The sequence below is a fragment of the Tachysurus fulvidraco genome, chromosome 4, assembly GCF_022655615.1.
Source record: "Tachysurus fulvidraco isolate hzauxx_2018 chromosome 4, HZAU_PFXX_2.0, whole genome shotgun sequence".
In the NCBI taxonomy this organism is placed as follows: domain Eukaryota; kingdom Metazoa; phylum Chordata; class Actinopteri; order Siluriformes; family Bagridae; genus Tachysurus; species Tachysurus fulvidraco.
Window position 1 is genome coordinate 5,616,127 of NC_062521.1, and position 19,823 is coordinate 5,635,949.

The following is a 19,823-nucleotide window of genomic DNA, read 5'->3' on the forward strand; positions in this document are numbered from 1 at the left end:
TTTGTGTGAAAACATTTAGAATTGTGAGAACAAGTTAAGAAAGCAAGGCATTATAGATCCAGAAATAAAGACAAATAAGAGCGGTCATTTAAATAAGATGAAACACCATATAACAGGTGCACAGATGGATTGTAATTCAGTTCCGTCTGCTATGACGTCTCCTTTTGTTTGCCGCACTACACTTCATTCTTATGTCTCAAGCTGCACTGTGCTGTACACTTCCTACATTTACGGCATTTATCCAGACTGACGTACAACTGAGCAACTGAGGGTTAAGGGCCTTGCTCAGGGGCCCAGCAGTGGCAGCTTGGTGGACCTGGGGTTCGACCCATGACCTTCCGATCAGTAGCCCAACACCTTAACCTCTGAGCTACCACATCCCACTTCCTAGTGAGCTACATGCTAGCAACAAGCTAGCCATCTAACATCAGTGTTCATGAGTTTATGATACATCGTCTTTCTCAAACCAGCCCGCTGTATGGTCAGTGTTATAGATTTAACCAACTTGTGTGCCTATGTTGATGGATTGAAAGTAGACGCTACTATACCCATGTTTAAAGTAGTGAAGTAATTAATAATTTACTGTCGATTTATTAATCGAGAGCTCTGAGTATGAAGTCCAAGATAAGCAGAGGCTTTTACTTTTTTGTTTTTTTCCTAGTTGGAGATCAGACATTCCATATTAAAGGAATGTGGCCTAATAGTAATTTTAATTAACAGAGTAAACAAGATTTAATCGGTTATTCAAATACAACTCAGCTGGCTATTGGTGTTTACTCTTCATTAATTCTTGATGCAGTAATGATTAATGCATGTATAAATTCACCATTATGAAAGCATTAATTAAATATTCATATACCACTTATATAAATGATTACATGTACCTTTCTGTAAGATGCATATTAATGTGTCATGCTGTACATGTTTTCCAATAGACTCGTGCAGCGGATGCTGATGTTTGTTTGACTAGATTGCTGATTCAAAACAAGAATCTTTGCTTAGGTGTTTTCAGATTCATTAGGGACTTGGGGCTATTTTCACATTTTATAAGTCTCTCCGGATCATTTGCCAAATGACTAATGACAAAATGGAAATGTAATGTAAATGCTATGAGCTGTCGATGTTTAAGTCGTCATGCTACTTCCCACATCTAAGTGCATTAAATAGTATTCACACGTATAAAGCGCACAATGTATTGCCATTGTTTACCATGATGATTTTGAATCATTTGAGATGTTTGGAAAATTGTTCAACACTGAATCGGCACGGTGCGTCGGGTTTTGGCAGCTAAATGTAGTCTACATCTCTTTATAAAGGTTCATGATGAAGAACACACTGTATGTATAATGGATTGTAGTAATATTATGCATTCTGTGGGATTTCGAGTAAAGTATATGGGGACGTTGTAATTCATCGCTAGCTCATTTTTCAGCAAAATTGGAAGGATCCCTCCAAACTGCCTTCATGGTGAAGAATTACAGCCTTATATTATGGATTTTGTGGAATGCGCCTTTAATATAGACTCTAGCTTTAATGGGAAAAATGCAGCTTGTTATACATTAATGTAATTACATGTCTCAAACTCTTTAAGTAAATATAAATTGCATGGGTCACCTAAGAGGAAAAAAATGTATTGCTTAAAATAAAGGGGGAAAAAAAAACTACTGTAATTGAATCGGGAAGTGATGAGCAACAATTAGTCCTGCATGACTAAAAAAGGATGGGAGACAGGAACACAAAATATAACTGACATTTTAATTAACAATCTAATCCACACAGGATTTGGGACCGTCGAGAAAATAAATTGAAGGCTTTTTACAAGAATGCATAAAGGTACATAAAGGTGAAGTGTTTTTAATCTGGCCACAAGACCTCTTCATAATGCCTCTAGATTCTTTGATCTGATGTATTTGCAATGGATGTAATGGCATCAGGACAGCATAATTTGCACCACTGAGCCACAGATGTGAAGAAATGATACATTTTTCGAGCTGCTTCAATCATACGGACGTGACGGGTGAATTTGCTGGGCACTTTCCTAAGTGGTTGGAGGGTAAGGCAGGGGGTCTCAGTGTTCAGCATCTGTGCTGGGAGAAATAGGAGCAGGGCAACAGGAGCTGTGCAGGAGTCAAAGTGAGATCATGGCAGGCAGAATGTGCCAGGGGGCACTCGGGTGACCTTTCGCTAGTGTCCTGCTGTGCCAGTGGGATGAGTCGAGTACAGACATGTTGAAAGTGGTGCTGCAGGACTAGTTTCAACTCACTCCAGTGGGAGGACACTGGGAAAAAGATTAAACCTCCCTCTCACCTTCTAGTCTATACACTATACACTGTACTATAATACACTGTACTATACACTCCACTCCAGGAATAGGCATTTTACTTTATTTTACTTTATTTTATATATATATATATATATATATATATATATATATATATATATATATATATATATATATATATATATATACACACACACACACACACACACAGACAAGATAAGATTTATATATATATTATATTTGAGAGAAAGAGAGAAATAAACATGCTGCAGGCATCAATAATGTCGTTAATGTCATATAGAACAATAATTGGCATTCTATAAATACACGTGTTCAATATATAATATAAATACCCTTTTTTATTTGTTGTTTTCCTTAAAGAACTGGTGTAAATGCCCCCCCCCCACCACACATTTCCAGAGCCATTAATAATATAAAATAAACAAACTAATAAATTTTTTATCTCTCACTATTTTAATGTACAAGAATTCTTCATAAATTATTTCAGCTAGATTGTTTAGTGATTTGATGCTGAATGAGACATTTTAAGTTATTATCATTAACCAACTTAATAATAATAACAATAATAATAATCTTCCTGAATTTAGTAGATAACATTAAATATATGAAAACCAATGCCGTATGACTAGAATAAATGAAATTTGGGACTACACACTAATAGTATCCTACACTACGCTAGTAATATTCAGTTGTCAAATTACAAGCACACAGATGTTTAGTTGTGAGAATCCTTTGGCTATAATTAATTGGGATGACAAGAAAGCACTAAGAGTTGCCAGTCAGACCTCAAACGGCCCCTAGAGCTGATACTGTTGTTTGTCCAACTTCTAAATGAGGGCATTCATCTGTCATGTCAACAATGGCATGGAGATGGCTTTGGACTGTGCTCAATCTTGGTGCCTCCCCATTTTCGAGTGAATAAAATTAGTAGGAGAGATTGGCTTTGAGATTTAATGTGACATAAAAAAATAACGAGCCTGGATGAATGACACACCACAGAGACACCATGTGTGGTCGGCGCTGACTATTGCAATAAAAGACTAAAAAGTGCTTAATAAAGAATCTACTCACCTGAAAAACTGCCAAGCTTTGGCGCAGTCATATCACCGCCATCATAGATCTCTAAGGAATCCCAGTTATGCTCCGTAGCAAAGCTTATCACTTGGATCTGGGAGGCATACAGGATGAATGGGTTACTTTTACATACAGACAAATAAGAGTTAAGGAAAATGGACAATATTCTAATTAAAAAAAAAAAAGAGTTCTCATTTCGTTTCAGTCTAGTATAAAACGTATTAACAGCATACAAATTTCAGTTCTGCATATTTTGCTTTTAGATCTTTTTGAATATTCATCAGAATGAGCTTATGCATCATTTTCTCATCCTGCTAAATCTCTGTGCGATTGCATAATATTCACATGCTATCTCCTGTGCTGCCATCGGCACCAGGCTTTTTTTTCTTCCAACTCTAAAATTAGCTGGTGTAATTCAGCCTGCTTGCAGCGGGGTGAAATGTGTTCCCGGACAAAATGTGTTCCAGTCTGCTGTGTCGTCGGCTCTGGCTTATTGCTTTTGATGAGCTCACGTGCTTTTATTTATTTATTTATTTATTTATTTTTAAACTTGCCTGAATCCCGGCCCCTTCGGTGACGCTGATCCTCCATACACAGTTCAGGCTGTTCCCATAGGGCTCTGGGAAGCCGGGGGAAAGGATAGTGCCTCGTCTCTCTGTCATATTCCCACTGCACGGAACTATGGGAGGAAAAGACCTCAGTGTAGTGAGACACACTTCCCACATCTTTTCTCACACAGGATGCTAGAACTATGCTTACTACGGCCCTGCAGGAAATAGCATCCACCCATGCAAAAATGAGAACTTGAATTTTAACCAAAAATATTACTGAATCATTTTTTACTGACTAACACAAAGGTAGCATGCATCACAGAATTCATTAATTCAAGCAAACTATGCATATTTCATGAGTTACTAGACCGTGTCATTTGGGTAAATTTCCATCAGACCAGTTCGAGCTAAAAGGAAAATTCCCAAAATGACATTATAAGAATATACTGATGGAAGGAATGGGATAACGATATAAAATATAGCGATGTGGTTGTGACCCAGAACTTTACATTGTATTTTTAGAAAGGCGCTAAGCCAAGAAATATAACCCAGTGGGGCCTCAAAGATAAATCCCGGTTTTTAGACTTAAGCTGAAAAATTTAAGCCAAACAGCTGTGTCTAGGTTGCTTATCCAATATATCGGAAAATCTCCAAATCATGTTCATGGGTTTGTTCTCTAAAGGTTATGATCCTTTATCCACAGTTTCTTTAAAAGATTGTTATATTTTAAGAAACCGTCTACTTGTACTTCATTTAGCATATCCCAGTAGCCTTTGAATTCTGGCACACAGATAAATTAGTACAGGGTCAGTAGAACTCTATTCTCCCAGAGGTTTGAAGGTTAAGTCCTTTACTTAAGGGTAAATAATTCTGTGAATCTGGCCAATGTTCAACCTGCAAATGTCAGTCTTGCACGTATTAAAAAGTTCAAACCCCTCACAACACCTTCCATCTGCAGCCCCTCCATGCTGAGCTCTTTTCAATTGTCTTTTTATTCTGAATAAAGTGTAAACAATGCAAAAATTCAGGACAAAGCTTACCTATGCAACTGGGGATGGTGTCGTTCCATTGTGCCAGTGCATTGGGGACTGAGTGGCACTTAATGGCTTTGGATCCCTGTAGCAGGTATCCTGGGCTGCACTCGAATCGAACAATGGAGCCGGCTGAGAATTCCGAACCGATCCGCCTGCCGTATCTGGGCTCGGGGATGGAACTGCATTGCGTGTCACTGGTGCGTGGAACAGCTAGACAGGTGCAAATGAATTTCTAATCAAAACAGAGCAGATGCAAAGCACCTCATCCGCACACGCAGTCCTCCATTATTTGCAATGTTTTTCAGAGCCGTATTATTGTAATGAGAAATTCTAAAATGCATAATGAGTCATTGTGAAAGGGTTTCAAATAAATGTCATTTTAAACCTTGTAGGAGTCTTAACTAGAGCATCGTAGCTCAATCTCAGTTCTTTGATGTATTCTTAAGTTCATAAGACGTGTGGATGTGCACAATGCAAGTTGCCTCCATGTAACAAACTGTCCTAACTGACAGAAAGTCCTAACTTACATGCTGCTGTCCATTTAATGCTGTGCTCCATAAAACACTGACACGTGATAAAAATAAAGAGACAAATTGAGCATGGTCTACAATATGCGTGCAGTGAAATTAAACATCACTTAATACAGTAGGTCCGCTGTTTCTATGAAGCAGCCGACAAAGCCAGCTTTAAAAAACAGAAAAGAAAAATCCCGTACGTGCATCACATGTCGTCTTTATTATTTCATTGTAACCAGAGGCAAAAATGTCTCGACATGTTCTCAGGAGCCGACATTTACATCTACATTTACACACAAGTCCTGCTGAATGAATAGCCAGAGTGTGGACCTTGCCTTTAAGACCTTAAGAATCATTTTCCCTGCAACTGCATTAAAAAATCATAGCAGATTTGTTCTTTTGAGTCAACTGTGCCTCAGTTGTGACAATCCGCTCATTCCCCTTGATGTACCGTCGACTGACTCTGGCATACTGATGAACACGACCAGCATCGCTTTGCTTTCTTTTGTTAGTAATAAAGTCAAATACACGGTCTGGTTAACACAGGTCCCATTCAGTTAAATTACTACTTTTGATTATATACTAGAACGATTTAGACATATATACTACGTTTACTTGTTTCCCATCTTTAAAAGAAAATTAAAAAAAGGAAATACCGAGGGCCTTCTTTTGCTATCTGAATGTGTGCATTACGTACAAAATGATCATTCAGTTCCATCCCTAAAATAATTAATGACCAACTCATGTGTAGTAAAAGTACAATGGGTCATTTATCTTTAAAAGAATATAGGTGAAATAAGATGGATAGATCAGATACCAGGGAGGTATCTGATCTATCCATCACGTATCTGGAGGTATCTGATCTATCTATCTGGTATCTTTTCATGTGAGATGCAAGTGTACATACCTTGGTAAACAAAGTGGAATCCCCTGGCAGAAGGGCCGCTTTTGGCACTGAACCTCAGCATGATCTGGTTTGAAGTGGCCAAAGGCAAGGTCTCGCCTGCAATACACAGTTATGCCAAATAATCACATTTAACTCCCTGAGAGTGGCACGTGGCCGTAAATGTCCTGTAATAAACTACAGTGAGTCACTATATAAGATGGAGCTACTATATAAGACGGATGGCTTAATAACCAAACTGTCCCTTCTGGACATGCTGAAAGGTGGAGAGAGAGAAAGAGACGTGGAGAAGTGAAGCTTGCACGTCTGCAGATTAATAGCCAAAGGAAACACTGGTCTCTCCCTTGGGCATAAAAACTCAAGCCATGAACAATGAGCTAAAGTATCCTCACCATCTCCGGTCTGGGTTCTATATCAGTGGATCACTGTATAATTAGACTTAGATTAGATTTCTTTTATGTTCCACAATGCTTATGCTACATTTCTAATGAAACCATGTTTCCTAAGCTGCAGTACAAAGTGTGCCTTTTTTTGCAGGTATGTAGAAACATTTCATGATGGAATCGTGTAATTCACCTTCTGTCAGATAAAGAAACAGACACATGAGACCAACAGCCAACTAAATGATCATTATTGTTAAGGAACATTATATATATCCTTGGTCTCAGTCAAAAAACTCTATGTAAAACTCATAGTAACAAACTATGCCTTAAAAAAAAAGTTCAATTCTAATTTGCTAAGACAAATGAAAAGTTGAAGAAAAAAAAAAAATTAAATAATAAAAAAAATCTGAATTTAAACATTATTGTATTATTAAAGCATTACTATACTCATACTTATTTTAGTTTATTTATCTGCTTTTTTACATATATGTTTCTATAGTAAGTGTAAAAGTGTAAAATAAATGTATAAATGAATCCCAGATATATCTACTGAAAATATTCCACAAACAAGCGTTTTCTGTTAATCTCAATGACGGAAGACAGAAATCTTAAATGCGAAGTCATTTGAAAAAAAAAAGGGAAATTTGTGTGATGCTAATGACGAGCAACTTGCTCAGCGGAACCTGCAGGGTTAACGACTCTAGCGTGAATAGACAGGCCTGGCAGGATTTCTGGCCCGCTGGGCTCAAAGGCTGAGACAGAATTTACAGCACATCTTTGAGGGATTATATTGTTGCACGGCGGACCATAAAAAGAAGAAAGCATCAAAGTGCCATACAGATAGTTTATGTCCAATGGCCTTCATCAATCCTAGGAAGAATCCAGAATTAAGGGCAATTTCTTTCGAGGCATTCTACTGTCTTCACACATTAACGGCAAACTCCACAATAAACCTCATGGTACTGTGCCTGAAATACAAATTAATTTTAAATGTAGAACTGCGGGAACAAACAGATCCGAGTTTACAGACCGATTGTTGAAATAAAATCTAGTTTATAACATAAAAAAGTAATATCTTTCTTAAAACAATAAAACAGCTCATTGAATTGACATTGACTGATTAGATGCTGACAACTGCACAGTTTAACAAGAAAGCATGCCAAGTTCCAAATAAGTTAAAATGATTAGAAAAGACATGGCTAAGCAGTGCCCCCACAGCACCCATGTTTTCCTCCCCGAATAAAGCCATTAAGTCTCATTCATGACTCCCTTTCCTGCTAAATTGCACACACTTAATTGTCTTCCCTGCTTAGTGCAAAAGCTTGCATATGCCAGCTCATTTTTTGAGTCCCCCAAAGGATTTATGCATTTCAAAGCAAACCAAAATCAACAACAAATGCTGAGGACAAGGTAAAGCTATTACTTACCAGAATGAGAGCCAGCTAGGGAGCTCAGCAGCCTGGCATTGTGATTTGGCCCATCAAACAGTTCGACTGAGTCATTCATAGCTGTCTGGAAATAGGCAAACTGCCCGAAGACCACTGAGGAGAGAAATAAATAAAATGGGCAGAGTGCATCATTGTTATATGCACTACAGGAGAGAGGTACACCTAAATAAAGTGCTTAGACATTTTATAAATTTCACCACATACACACATCCCTCAGGCAGGTGACTTTATGTGTGAATAAACGTTCATCCTCTACACAGTGCTCATCTATCTATGTCACAGGCGTTAGACTGTAGGCTCTTTTAACGCTCCTCATCTAGTCGGACAATTTGCATTATCTCATCATACTGTTTCTGTTAGATTAGATGTGTACAGTCAAAAGGTCTACTACTAAGGAATATTTTTAGCATGTAGCATATCTTTATAGTCATTAAAGCACAATGATACTAATATATATGGGGGGGGGGGTTGTCTCATATTTAGTGTTCTTGGCTGATAGCACTAGAATGCAATGTGGTCTTCTACAGTTCTAGCTGATCCGCCTAAAGGTTCAACATTTTGTGTAATTTGAGATGCTTTTTTGCTAACCGCTATGCTAAAGTGTGATTATTTGAGTTTCTGCTCAGACTATTCTGGCCATGCTTCTCTGACTCTCACTAACTTATTGACAAATAATTTGATGCAGATTTCTGCCATAGTGACATCTTCAGGACTTTAGCACTTTAGGCCATGTGCTGGGAAAACAAGGGCATGTTCTAGGAAAACAAGGTATTCTTTTTGGGCAACAGCCCCATCCTGTCTTGGATACATTTCCTAGAACAACAATCCCTGCTGTCCCTGTTTTCCTTCCATGTAGTGTAGATGCCTAAATGTCACTGTTTTATATGCACTACCCATGTTTGTACTGCTCCAGGTCTATCATTACGTCTGTAATCTAAGTGTTCACTCTGCAGGGAGCTGTGCATTGCCCTTGATCTCCAGCCAAGGCTCAGGTGATGTAAAGTTGTCACGAGTGCCAAGGGTCATGCATGGCATGCTGGGAGGAGGGAGGCGGCCAATTACTGGTACAGGGCAAGTGTCAGGGCAGTCAGTGTGAGACACGGTCAGGCAGGGAGCCACAGAGCAACCCAACACCATTATCTGCTCTTTAATTAGATGTTTGCCCTTGTCTTCTGCATGAGCCTGAGGGGAAACTCACACTGACTCTATGTAAATATCAGAGCTGGAGGATTTCCTCAATGTCTCCAGGTTCATCCCACGCAGCAGCCAGAGCTTTACATTGCACATTCTGTCAACATGATGGAAGATTTTTCAGTGTTTGATTTGTTCATTTTTTCCCCCCGTATGCCGTCACCTAAATGTAACTCTTTTAGATTATTTAAAAAAAAAAAAAAAAAAACCTTATGTGAGTCTGTTAAGTTAACCTGTTAAACTTAATGGACCAGGAATACTAATATTAGCTAGATTGTGTGCTCTGCGCATTTCATCCAATTAAGAATTCATGGATTTCGTGTAGGGCTGGGCAATAAAACGATAACGATATATATTGCGATAAACACGTGATCGATAGCGATATAAAATGTGCTCGATAAGACGTTCGATTTTTTTTTTCTTCGTCGGAAGATAACAGAAGTCGCGAAGCAAGTTTGGTTGCATTAACAAAGGCGCTCACTCTCTGGTAACCTAGCAATGTAGGGAGTGACACTCTAACAGCCAATCATGTAACAGTATCATGTTTGGTTGCGCCATATCGTTGTCTCGTGCTGGTGCTGGATTCCTCTTCGGTAACCGGCGACTGATGAGTAGGAAGTAAGCGCCACAGCGATCGAGGAAATTGTAAATAAAAGAGGAAAAGTCAGCTCGCCAGCATTTTTCGAGGCAATTCCTCTGCCTCGAAGCCTCTTTTAATTCATTTTAAACCTCACGTCACGTTATTGTGCAATTATTTTGTGTGTGTGTGTGTGTGACAATGCGCTTATGTAAAAGCAGAAGGAGAGGCGCGGAGTTAGCGGTCTTTTGATTTGAGGGCGCGATAACAATGTCAATGAGCAAAGAGAAGAAACAAACAGAACACGACAGAAAATGTGCAAGTTTTGGGACACTATTAGAGCGTCTGTTTTCAGCAGCAGGAAACATTTCTTCAAAGTGCAGGGCAAGCCTCAATTCTGAGCATGTTGATACCTTTTTTCGTTGCAATCACGTGCTCCATTAAATACTTTTAAAGCACACACGTTGAGTGAGGGTGCTTTCACATCTATAGTTCAGTTCATTTGGTCCGGACCAAAAGCAAAAAAATAATATATTGTAGATTTTTATCAGTTTTGGTTCCTTTTCACACCACACTGATCGTTCTGTAACGCACCAATTGAAACGAACCAAAATGCAGTCATGTGATAACATCCACATCAGTCATTGGCCACATGTCTTTGAGCGTATTTCCTAAACTGCTTCTCGATTGGTCAGAATAAACGTGCGGGAAATTTCAACGAAACTCCGGAAGTAAACAAAAGGAGGACTGCGCGCTGCAATTATGTTTGTGGTTGTAATCTACTACATCGCTTGTATACAGCATTCTATGCAAAGTCTCAATTTTCAGAATGAAGCGCGGATGCGGCTTGAAAATATCATTTTAATGCACTGCAAACGGCGAAGACGCATCGCAAGACACTTCAGGAGGCGGCGAGCATTACTTTTGCGAAACTGTGACATGCCCATCTTCCGAAAATATTGCCAACGACCCACTACGGCAGCTGGTTTAGTCCAAAATGAGCAATAATTTTCGCAGTTAGGTCTATTCGATCTCGGACCGTGTTCTCACCACAAACGAACCGTACCAGAGTTCTCCTCTTCAAGGAGGTCTCGGTACCTACGTTTGGTCCACTTTTGGTGCGCACCAGAGTTCGATTGCTGCATTCTCACCGGCCCAAACGAATATATATATATATGTGTATATGTGTGTGTGTGTGTGTGTGTGTGTGTGTATATATATATGTGTATATATATACACACACACACACACACACGGTGTGAAACCATACATGGCCTCTAGGTCCAAGTTCCTGTCCATGTTTTTTGCCTCTTAAATACCCCAAAGCATTCCAAATTAGACAGTAAAGGTTTGTTATGGCTGATCTGTAGATTTTGAATTTAGTTCTGAAAGTTAAGTTGCATGACTTATTTTTAAGTCATGCAGTATTTTTGTATTATTATTACTATTTATTTTAATGTATGCCTTAGTTTGCCTTAGTATGCCTCAACTTTGTCATTGTTCACAGTACAAGTACAGACAGAGAAACAACGGGTATTTAAATGTTTATTTTTGATAGAAAATATTGTTGTATGCATTGCATACTATGCATTTAAAAAATAAAAGTTTAAAGGAAACCAATTAGTTATTCATTTTAAGAGACCCATCTTATTTTCTCTTGTATGTTTAATATTGCTCTTTAATTAAGCAAAAATACATTTTTATCACATTACTCGATTAATCGATGAAATTTTTGGTAGAATACTCAATTACTAAAGTATTCGATAGCTACAGCCCTAATTATAAGTCTACAAAAATATACATAAATAGTTCAACTTCAAGTATGATTAGAGTAAGAATAAACTGAGTTACTTTTTCATATTTCTGCAGGTTTTATATTTCAAACAATGTTACTCTACTGTATCAGGTTTGTGTTTTATATTACAGATGTATCTCAGTCTACCTCAGTTTTATTAATGTTTACAAAACACTGCACATATTTTAAAACACTTTATTCACCAGAAGGTGAACAGCTAGTGAACTAAAGCACTAAACTTGCACTAAATTCTCAGGTTTCTCTATGTTTATATTTAACACTTTGCAATATTTTATTACACTTTATTAAGCATTTCTTACATTTTCTTTCATTTTGCACCTTAAATGTTAAGAGATAATTATTAAGTGTTTTCTTTGTGACTTTAGACTTATGTTTACATTTAATTATTTGAGTTTTCCTGGTTGTTGACATTTCTGTCTTAATAACTGAAGGGATTATGATAAGACGAAGGTTAAGCTTAAAATAAAAATGTTTAAATGTAATATATTTTTCTCCTGGTCCTTATTTTAAATGGGTCATAAAAAAGTTCAATATATATCGACCGATATGAAACACTGCTATCTTTGGCCATATCGCCCAGCCCTAATTTCTTGAGCCAAGAAATCTCTCAATCAGAAAAACATTTAAAAAATAAAATAAAAAGAAGTGATACGGCCTCTTAAAATCTCAATTCTACACGTGGCAGTAATTACATTATATGCATATTAGCATCTAACCGGTATGTGGCTTAATCTAAAACCGTCACAGAAACCTGGAAAGTTCCAGATGGTGCCACTTAACCAACCTTATAGTGTAAATGGCTATTTTGTATGCACTGCTCCACCACCATCATTACACCTGTAATGTAAGTGTTCACTCAGCAGGGAGCTGTGCATGTTATGTTCTGTACTTAGCGAAGGATGTCCCACTGACCTGATCCAACTCCAGTTTCATCCCAATATCGCTTATACTGCTCCTGAAACTACTACAACTAATAAAACTCCAACTAATAATAATACACTTTATTTATAGAGAACTTCTTAAAACGTATATCAGAACCTGCTGAAATCTGGTTTGGTCTGTAGCTGTTTTAACCCATCTGCCTCAATGGTTGGCATATTGTTCCGAGATGCTTTTCTGTTCACCATGCTTGTTAAGAGTGGTTATTTGAATTACCAAAGTATTTCTGTTCTTTCTCCTCTTCCTTCTGTCCTCAACAAGACATTTCTGCCAAGAGAACTACCTCTCACTGGATGTCTTGATTCTTTATAAACTCTGTAGTCTGTTATGTGTAAAAAAAATCCCTGGGGATCAGTGGTTTCTAAAATTCTAAATCCAGCCTGTCTGGCACCAAGAAACACGCCACAGGCAAAAACACTACGTTCAAGTTTTTTCATTGCACATTCTGATTTTTTTTTTACATGAACAATAACATGATTGTATGTGTTGTGCTCCACATGACTGGTTGATTAATTAATTGCAAGTATGAACAGGGGAATGTTCCTACAGTAGCAACGTTTGCAATATGTGCCGATACCAACGTTCCAGACCAGAACATCCTAAATTTACATTGCTGTAAACTATACCTTCTTTTCAGCAACTATTCGTACCAGTGTGAAATCAAGCGGCTCAGTTAGTAACACCAAAATAACGAGCTAGAGCAAACACCTTTATTTACTCACCAAACTCTCCAGAGACAGTGATGAAGTAGGTGCACGTCTGGCCTGTAGTGTAATTGTGTGGATAGTTTGGAGATAGCACGACTCCCTCTGATCCTGTGTACTGTCCACCACATGGAGCTGAGAAGAGAATCAGATCCTGGTGTTAACCACTCAGCATATCACTGTGTATATCACGATGTCTGAAGCCACCATATTTCAAATGCATAAGATAAATTACTTGATTTTACATTGTGTAGGAGAGTAAGAAAGCTAATTTGCAAATGATGGCAACTTAGCAGTCTAGCACAGACAATCTATGCCTTAGGCATTTCTACGTTCAGCACACTAAATTTCACTGAGATTTCATAAATACCAAATTCCTTTATTCTAAAGTCAAATTTAGAGACATAGCTTTAAAAATATTACATGCATTATCATTATCCAAAGTGCTTATATCACAAAGAGAACAAGGTTGCTGTTCCTCTTCAGTGTTTTAAAAGACCTTTGATAATATGCGACTTACAGACCCTGTCGTACTGCAAGTTTCCAGCAATGTCTAACTTCACAGCTCTGGTCTAACTGTTCTGTATAAATGTTGAGGCACAGCGTGAAGCAATAACTATCAGGGCAGCTAATAACAGCAGAGTGTACTGGGCTGAAACACGCCAGGCCAAAGCAAGCCAATAATATCTCATTAAATGCTGTATTTACCTTTGCTTTGTTATGCTTTAACATTGATTTTATGCTAATTTTAGTGCTTTGTGTCGACAGTTTAGCCATCACGAATGCTCATTCAAAAGATCAGAAAAGCTATCACAGCAAATGGGAGTTTTTGCAGTATACACAGAAAGCTGAAACAAGTAAGAGTGAACTTTGACGGACATTTTTTTTTTTTAAATTAAGGTTAACTTAAGTGAAATTCAGCAGGTTTCAGCATGTATAATATTTACTATGTGTCTAGATGAAAATGACAACCAAAAGTACATGGTTGCAATTTTAAAAAAAACAATAGATGATAATAAATAAATAAATAAACAAACAAACAAACAAATAAATAAGCATCTCATTATTAAGATAATATTCTCTATGTATTAATGTAAAATATTTTGTTATTAGGAGAAACGTATCTTGTTACTACACACTTCCCAGATAACAAACTAAGGACAGAGGACAGATGTTTAAAAGAGAATGACAGAGCTTCTCAGCAGAATCGTTGAGACTAATATTACCTGGATAGGAATATTAGGGCAGATATACAGTCAAGAGGGACACAAAGTTATCAAAGTCAATTCAAGCCACTAAACTAAAACTCCAGACAGGCCTAGATGAGACTTACTGACAACTGACTATTACATTTTAAATTCATGTCATATTATTTGACATTAATTCTACCTGGACTGTACAGTAAACATATTCTAGCCAGTTTCCCCCATCTGTGCACAACCTCTCCACCTGTGATCTTTTTCCTCTTGCCTTTCTCCTTTCATCCCTGTGCTCTTTGCTACAATGATCTTTGATTGAGATTCGCAGCACATCAAGTCTGAGCTAAGCCTGTGGGCTAGGGCACCCTCTGTGCTGCTCCTTCATCTGATCACAATGCCTCTGTGAGTACAAGCATGGGGGAGAGAATAAAAAAATTACTGCTGGGGTTGAAGCTGACATTCCTGGTAGTCTGAATATCAAACTCTCTTTTGCACCTTTGATCACGTCACCTTCATTCTCCACCTTCTTTTAGGAGGGTTGGAAGCCAAATATACATGCACATAAATATCCTCATCGATGCCCACCAGGGACAAAGAGAAACAAACACACACAAACACACACACAAATAAAGTTCTTTCAAAGCAGCACATGTACACTTTTTTCTTGACTGATGCAGCTGATAGATTAAGCCTCGTGTGTAATTAAATGCAAGACTCTTTTCATGTGAATCAGTGCCTTAACAAAGCAACACGTTCCAGTAGTTACTTTTCAAAGGCTTTCTTTAGTACAAATTTTGACATTTGAGTCATTTTCCTTGATATTTTCTCATACCTCTGTTTTATTTCCATGGTGACAAGACTAAACAATGACATTAATAAATGGAGTGAATTTTGGTTTTGCATTAAAATTTTAAGCAGACCGCAGAGTCTAGTGACTAGTAGATGTCTTCAAATCTGATAAAACATCACGTTTTTGAGTGTCAGCCACCTTTTTTTTAACGCATGCTTGCATTACAAAGTATCAGAACCAAAATGTCAGTGGCGTGAAGTAAGAGTTAGCCAATATTTATGCAGGGAGACTGAGAGAAACCTGCAGGGAGACTGCATGGGAAAACAGTTGTGCAGTACTTAGATTTTGAATTCAGTTGATCTGTGCTACATGAAAATAAATTTAATTAGCACAGCTCTGTCAACCACTGCATACTTCAACATGTACAGTATACAGTTCTGAAAATAGGCATCAAGACAAGACCCTTGTGAGCAGTGTTCTTATTTGAGCCAGGCTGGACATTGAGTTTAATCCTGGTTTCCATGTGCTCATCCTTTATATGGGCTTCATGACAAGAATTCAACCCTCTCATACTCTCTGGCCAACTACTTACATGTGTGTGTGGAGGGGGGGGGGGGCAGGCACACACACACGCACACACACGCGCACACACACACAGAGGGGAGAAGGGAGGATCACTTGGGAGAGAAAAGCAGAGAGAAATCACAAGGGAGAGACAGAAGAGGAGACTTACATAGTGAGATACAGAAAGGAGAAAGAGAGAAAAACTCACAGGAGAGAGAAAGACAGACCGATAAACACTGTAGGGAAGCAGAAAGTGAGAGACACAGGAGACAGAGGGAGAGAAACACACGGATGGGAGACATACAGACAAAGAGATAGGCGGACAGAGGAAAGAGTGGTAGAGAAATCATTCACTGCTGCATTTTTCAAATGCAGAATAACGACAAGTGTGTATGAGTGTGATTCTGTGTAATTCATATTTCATGTGCTGACATTCCCTAGCCGTGAGCTTGTGCTGCCTCTGGAAGGCGCTATTTCACCACTATACATCCCTCTACCCATTCACTGCCATGAAGGATTCCTCATGCTTGGGCACAGAGACAGTCTTTTAGTTACTATGGAAACGAATAAAAGATCCGTTTGGGTGAGAGAAATGAGGGGTGTGTGTGTGTGTGTGAGAGAGAGAGAGAGAATCCTTCATTATTTAAAGGAATCTCACTCTTTTAGTTTTGTCTAAAAGCCCAAGGAAGTGATGAACAGTGCATCAGCAGTCGGAGAGAAGAGAAAGAAAAATCACAGTACATAAAACGGCACACGGCCACTGACTCCTCATCTGCTAACCATTAACCACAAAGTAGTAGCCGTGCTTCTCTTCTTAACCTGCCATTAACGGTACCAAGATACAGCCAGCAGATCACATCGGTCTTGCTCGAGGGACTTAAACTTGTGACACTTATGAATGAGTGGATGTTTATCTGTCGTTAGAAGGTTTAACAGAAATAGAACTTGAGGTGGTATTTGCAGAAAATAAAAAAGAAGTGGTAAAAAAAAAAAAAAAAAAAAGACAAATCTATTTGATACTGCTGGAAACATTAGGCCCAGGAGTGGGGTTTAACATTCATATGGAGTCGTCCTCATCTTCCTGATCTGCATATCTGCCACAAGACTGCCTGTCTCCTCTGAAGCTATGGAAGGAAAGCAGGAAAATGCTGCCTTACTCACAGTCTGATGTCTCTGTCATATTAAAACGGTCATTTTTACCAGATTTTAACACTGGGCAATGCTTTAAAATGAATCCATAATACATTAGAAACTCATTTTTAGTAATGCTTTATTTATCTTCTGTGTTTTCGCTCTGAACCAGGAAAGTGTGAGGAACAAATTTGCAAAGTTTTTGGTTGGCACCAAACTGATTACCCCCATTACCAATAATCTGATACCAGACACCTAAAATTTGGTTTGCTTTAATTGTAATTAGTGATAGTTTGTTGCTTGCTATTTTCAAAAAGATCCAGTATGTTTGGCAAATTTCCACAAAAAAAAAAAACCTCTATTCTCATAGGACCTAACAAAATATGTTTTAAACTTTTTTGAATTTTTTTTATGTAGATTTATAAAGCTGAGTAAAGAGATGAAACCGTTCCATTGTAATTGTAAGGCAATCTAATTACAAGTGTAAGTTTTCTTTACATTTACAGCATTTAGCAGACACCCTTATCCAGAGTGACTTGCAACTGAGGGTTAAGGGCCTTGCTCAGGGGCCCAGCAGTGGCAGCTTGGTGGACCTGGGGTTCGAACCCATGAACTTCCGAACAGTAGCCTTAACCACTGAGCAGGTTAAGAGGAACTTTTAAAGGACACAATAATGTTATAAAATCTCTTCACTTTAGACATTAGAAAAAAAACTCAAGGAGTCTACAGTACATTACATATACATTTTGTCTTACATGCCGATTTACTGCCTTAGTGCTCCGGTAGAAAATATGTATTTTTGTTAAATAATGTAATAAACACACTTGACAGCCAGCACAGTCTGAAGAAATGTGTTGTGTTCTTAGAAAGCCAAGAATTTATGCAGCTTTAAACATGAAGGCAAATTATGGTTTATAACTTGGTTGTTTTACTTCACTTTACAGATTTTATCCTGAACACGCCTAAGACATTTCATGTAGTACTGCATATTTTTATGCAAAGTTATTAAAATGTTATTCTCTTTTATCTTTCTGGCTGATAATAAAGATAAAAATGAGTGTTTACTGTGAAGTTTAATTAGAATATATTCACATGTGAACACTGAAATATGTTTGGTAGAATATGGTCACCTTCAAAACTTGTCGTTCCAAATAATTATCCACTAATAGTGTACTCTATAGTATATTCAAAAGCTGTTCATCTTAGTGTAATTAAATCCTTCTGCCATGGTGCTTACTGTTATATATACAGTAGATAGAATAGTATATGTTTCATTTTCTCCACACGACTTAGTCAGTCTTGGTGCTACAATATTAGGTTTACATAGTGTTATCATATAAAAAGCAGGTGCAGACAGCGTGCTAACAGTATGTACAGCTGAGGTCACTAATTTAACTAATGGAGAGCATCAGGCATCATTAACTCTTTCATTATGTCATTAAACCCATTAACCCAGACTATGCCCTTTCCCCCATTAGATATAATTTGCACTTTTCACACCTTGTTCCAAGCGATAGACAAAAACCCATGTGCTGATGTATTGGGTGTGCACGTACAGGTTGCATAAAAATGGAAAAATGACGTTCGATATTAAAAAAGAATGGCCCATGCAAGAGGAATGTTTACTTTGCGTCCTCTTGCTTTGCTGAGTCATTCCAGCACTTTCTTTTTTACACAGCTAGACTTGAATTGCAACTTGACGCCTGCCCTCGACAGCCAAATTTTCAGTGCTTCACTGTTTAGGATCACACACCTCTGCTAAAAGGTTGTAAGTGCTGAAACAAGCCATTTAGCCTGGTATATCTTTTTTTTAAGCCAGTTCTATCGCTAAGTAAAGGCCATTGTGGTGGGATATAAAAGCATAGAGAATCTTATATGGGTTGGCCAGACATACCACTCCTTTTAATAAGCAAGTAAAAGGATTAACCTCCAATTGCCCGATCTCCAGATCAATGGACCATGACGAGCTCTGTTCATCCTTTCAGTGTTGCACCATTCAAGCCCAAAGAAAACGAACAAAACACATGAGCCCAGAATGGTCCATGTGAGGCAAAGAACAGCAGATTATGTTAATTGCAGTTAAACAGATAGTAGACTGTAGCAAACCAAAATGGGTGAAAAAGCTTACACTGACACATTGTTCAGTACTCTCGCTGAGTAAACGAAATAAGTGTTTGACCTCTAAATGAGTACAGTTACATGCACTTCTAATACGTCTAGCAGCTCACAATTCATTGGGAAAAAATCAATTCCAGGGCACTTAAATAGCATTACAGTTCAATAGACCTTCTCTGTTCAAAAGGTAGAGAGAAAGTGCAGTTCACCCATCAATTCTAATGGTTACTTTCACAGTTTTTCACTTTAAAACCAGCCCACAACTGCAGTGGTAGCACCTGTGTGTCTGTATTGAAAATAGGCTTTAAAAATGCAATAGATGGCATAAATTATTTTAAATTAAATTATACATTTAACCTGGAAAATATGCAGAACTTTATAAAAAAAAATAAAAAAAAATTATTATAATTAAGCCATGCTCTCATCATGAATATATTTTGTGGCTTAAAAATATTTCTCGTATTCCACAAAAGTGTTATGGAGCTTATTTTTGTGTTTTACATTAGCAATGCCCCTATGATCTGCCCACATCAGTCTGAGACTGTTACGTGCCCAGTGCAGATGTGCTTTGTAAACCCAAACAGCA

General features: G+C 38.0%; 1 protein-coding gene across 6 annotated transcripts in view; it reads right to left on the reverse strand.

Annotated features, from left to right (window-relative positions):
- Window positions 1-19,823, reverse strand: part of LOC113655221 (CUB and sushi domain-containing protein 1) — a 334,957-nt gene that overhangs the window by 44,318 nt on the left and 270,816 nt on the right. For all 6 annotated transcript variants that reach the window (XM_027165618.2, XM_047811980.1, XM_027165619.2 and 3 more), the window contains 6 exons: window positions 13,457-13,573; window positions 8,191-8,304; window positions 6,384-6,479; window positions 4,968-5,171; window positions 3,931-4,055; window positions 3,374-3,470 (listed from right to left, as the gene is read on the reverse strand). In XM_027165618.2, coding sequence (XP_027021419.2) covers window positions 3,374-3,470; window positions 3,931-4,055; window positions 4,968-5,171; window positions 6,384-6,479; window positions 8,191-8,304; window positions 13,457-13,573 — 753 coding nt within the window. The remainder of the gene's footprint in view (window positions 1-3,373; window positions 3,471-3,930; window positions 4,056-4,967; window positions 5,172-6,383; window positions 6,480-8,190; window positions 8,305-13,456; window positions 13,574-19,823) is intronic.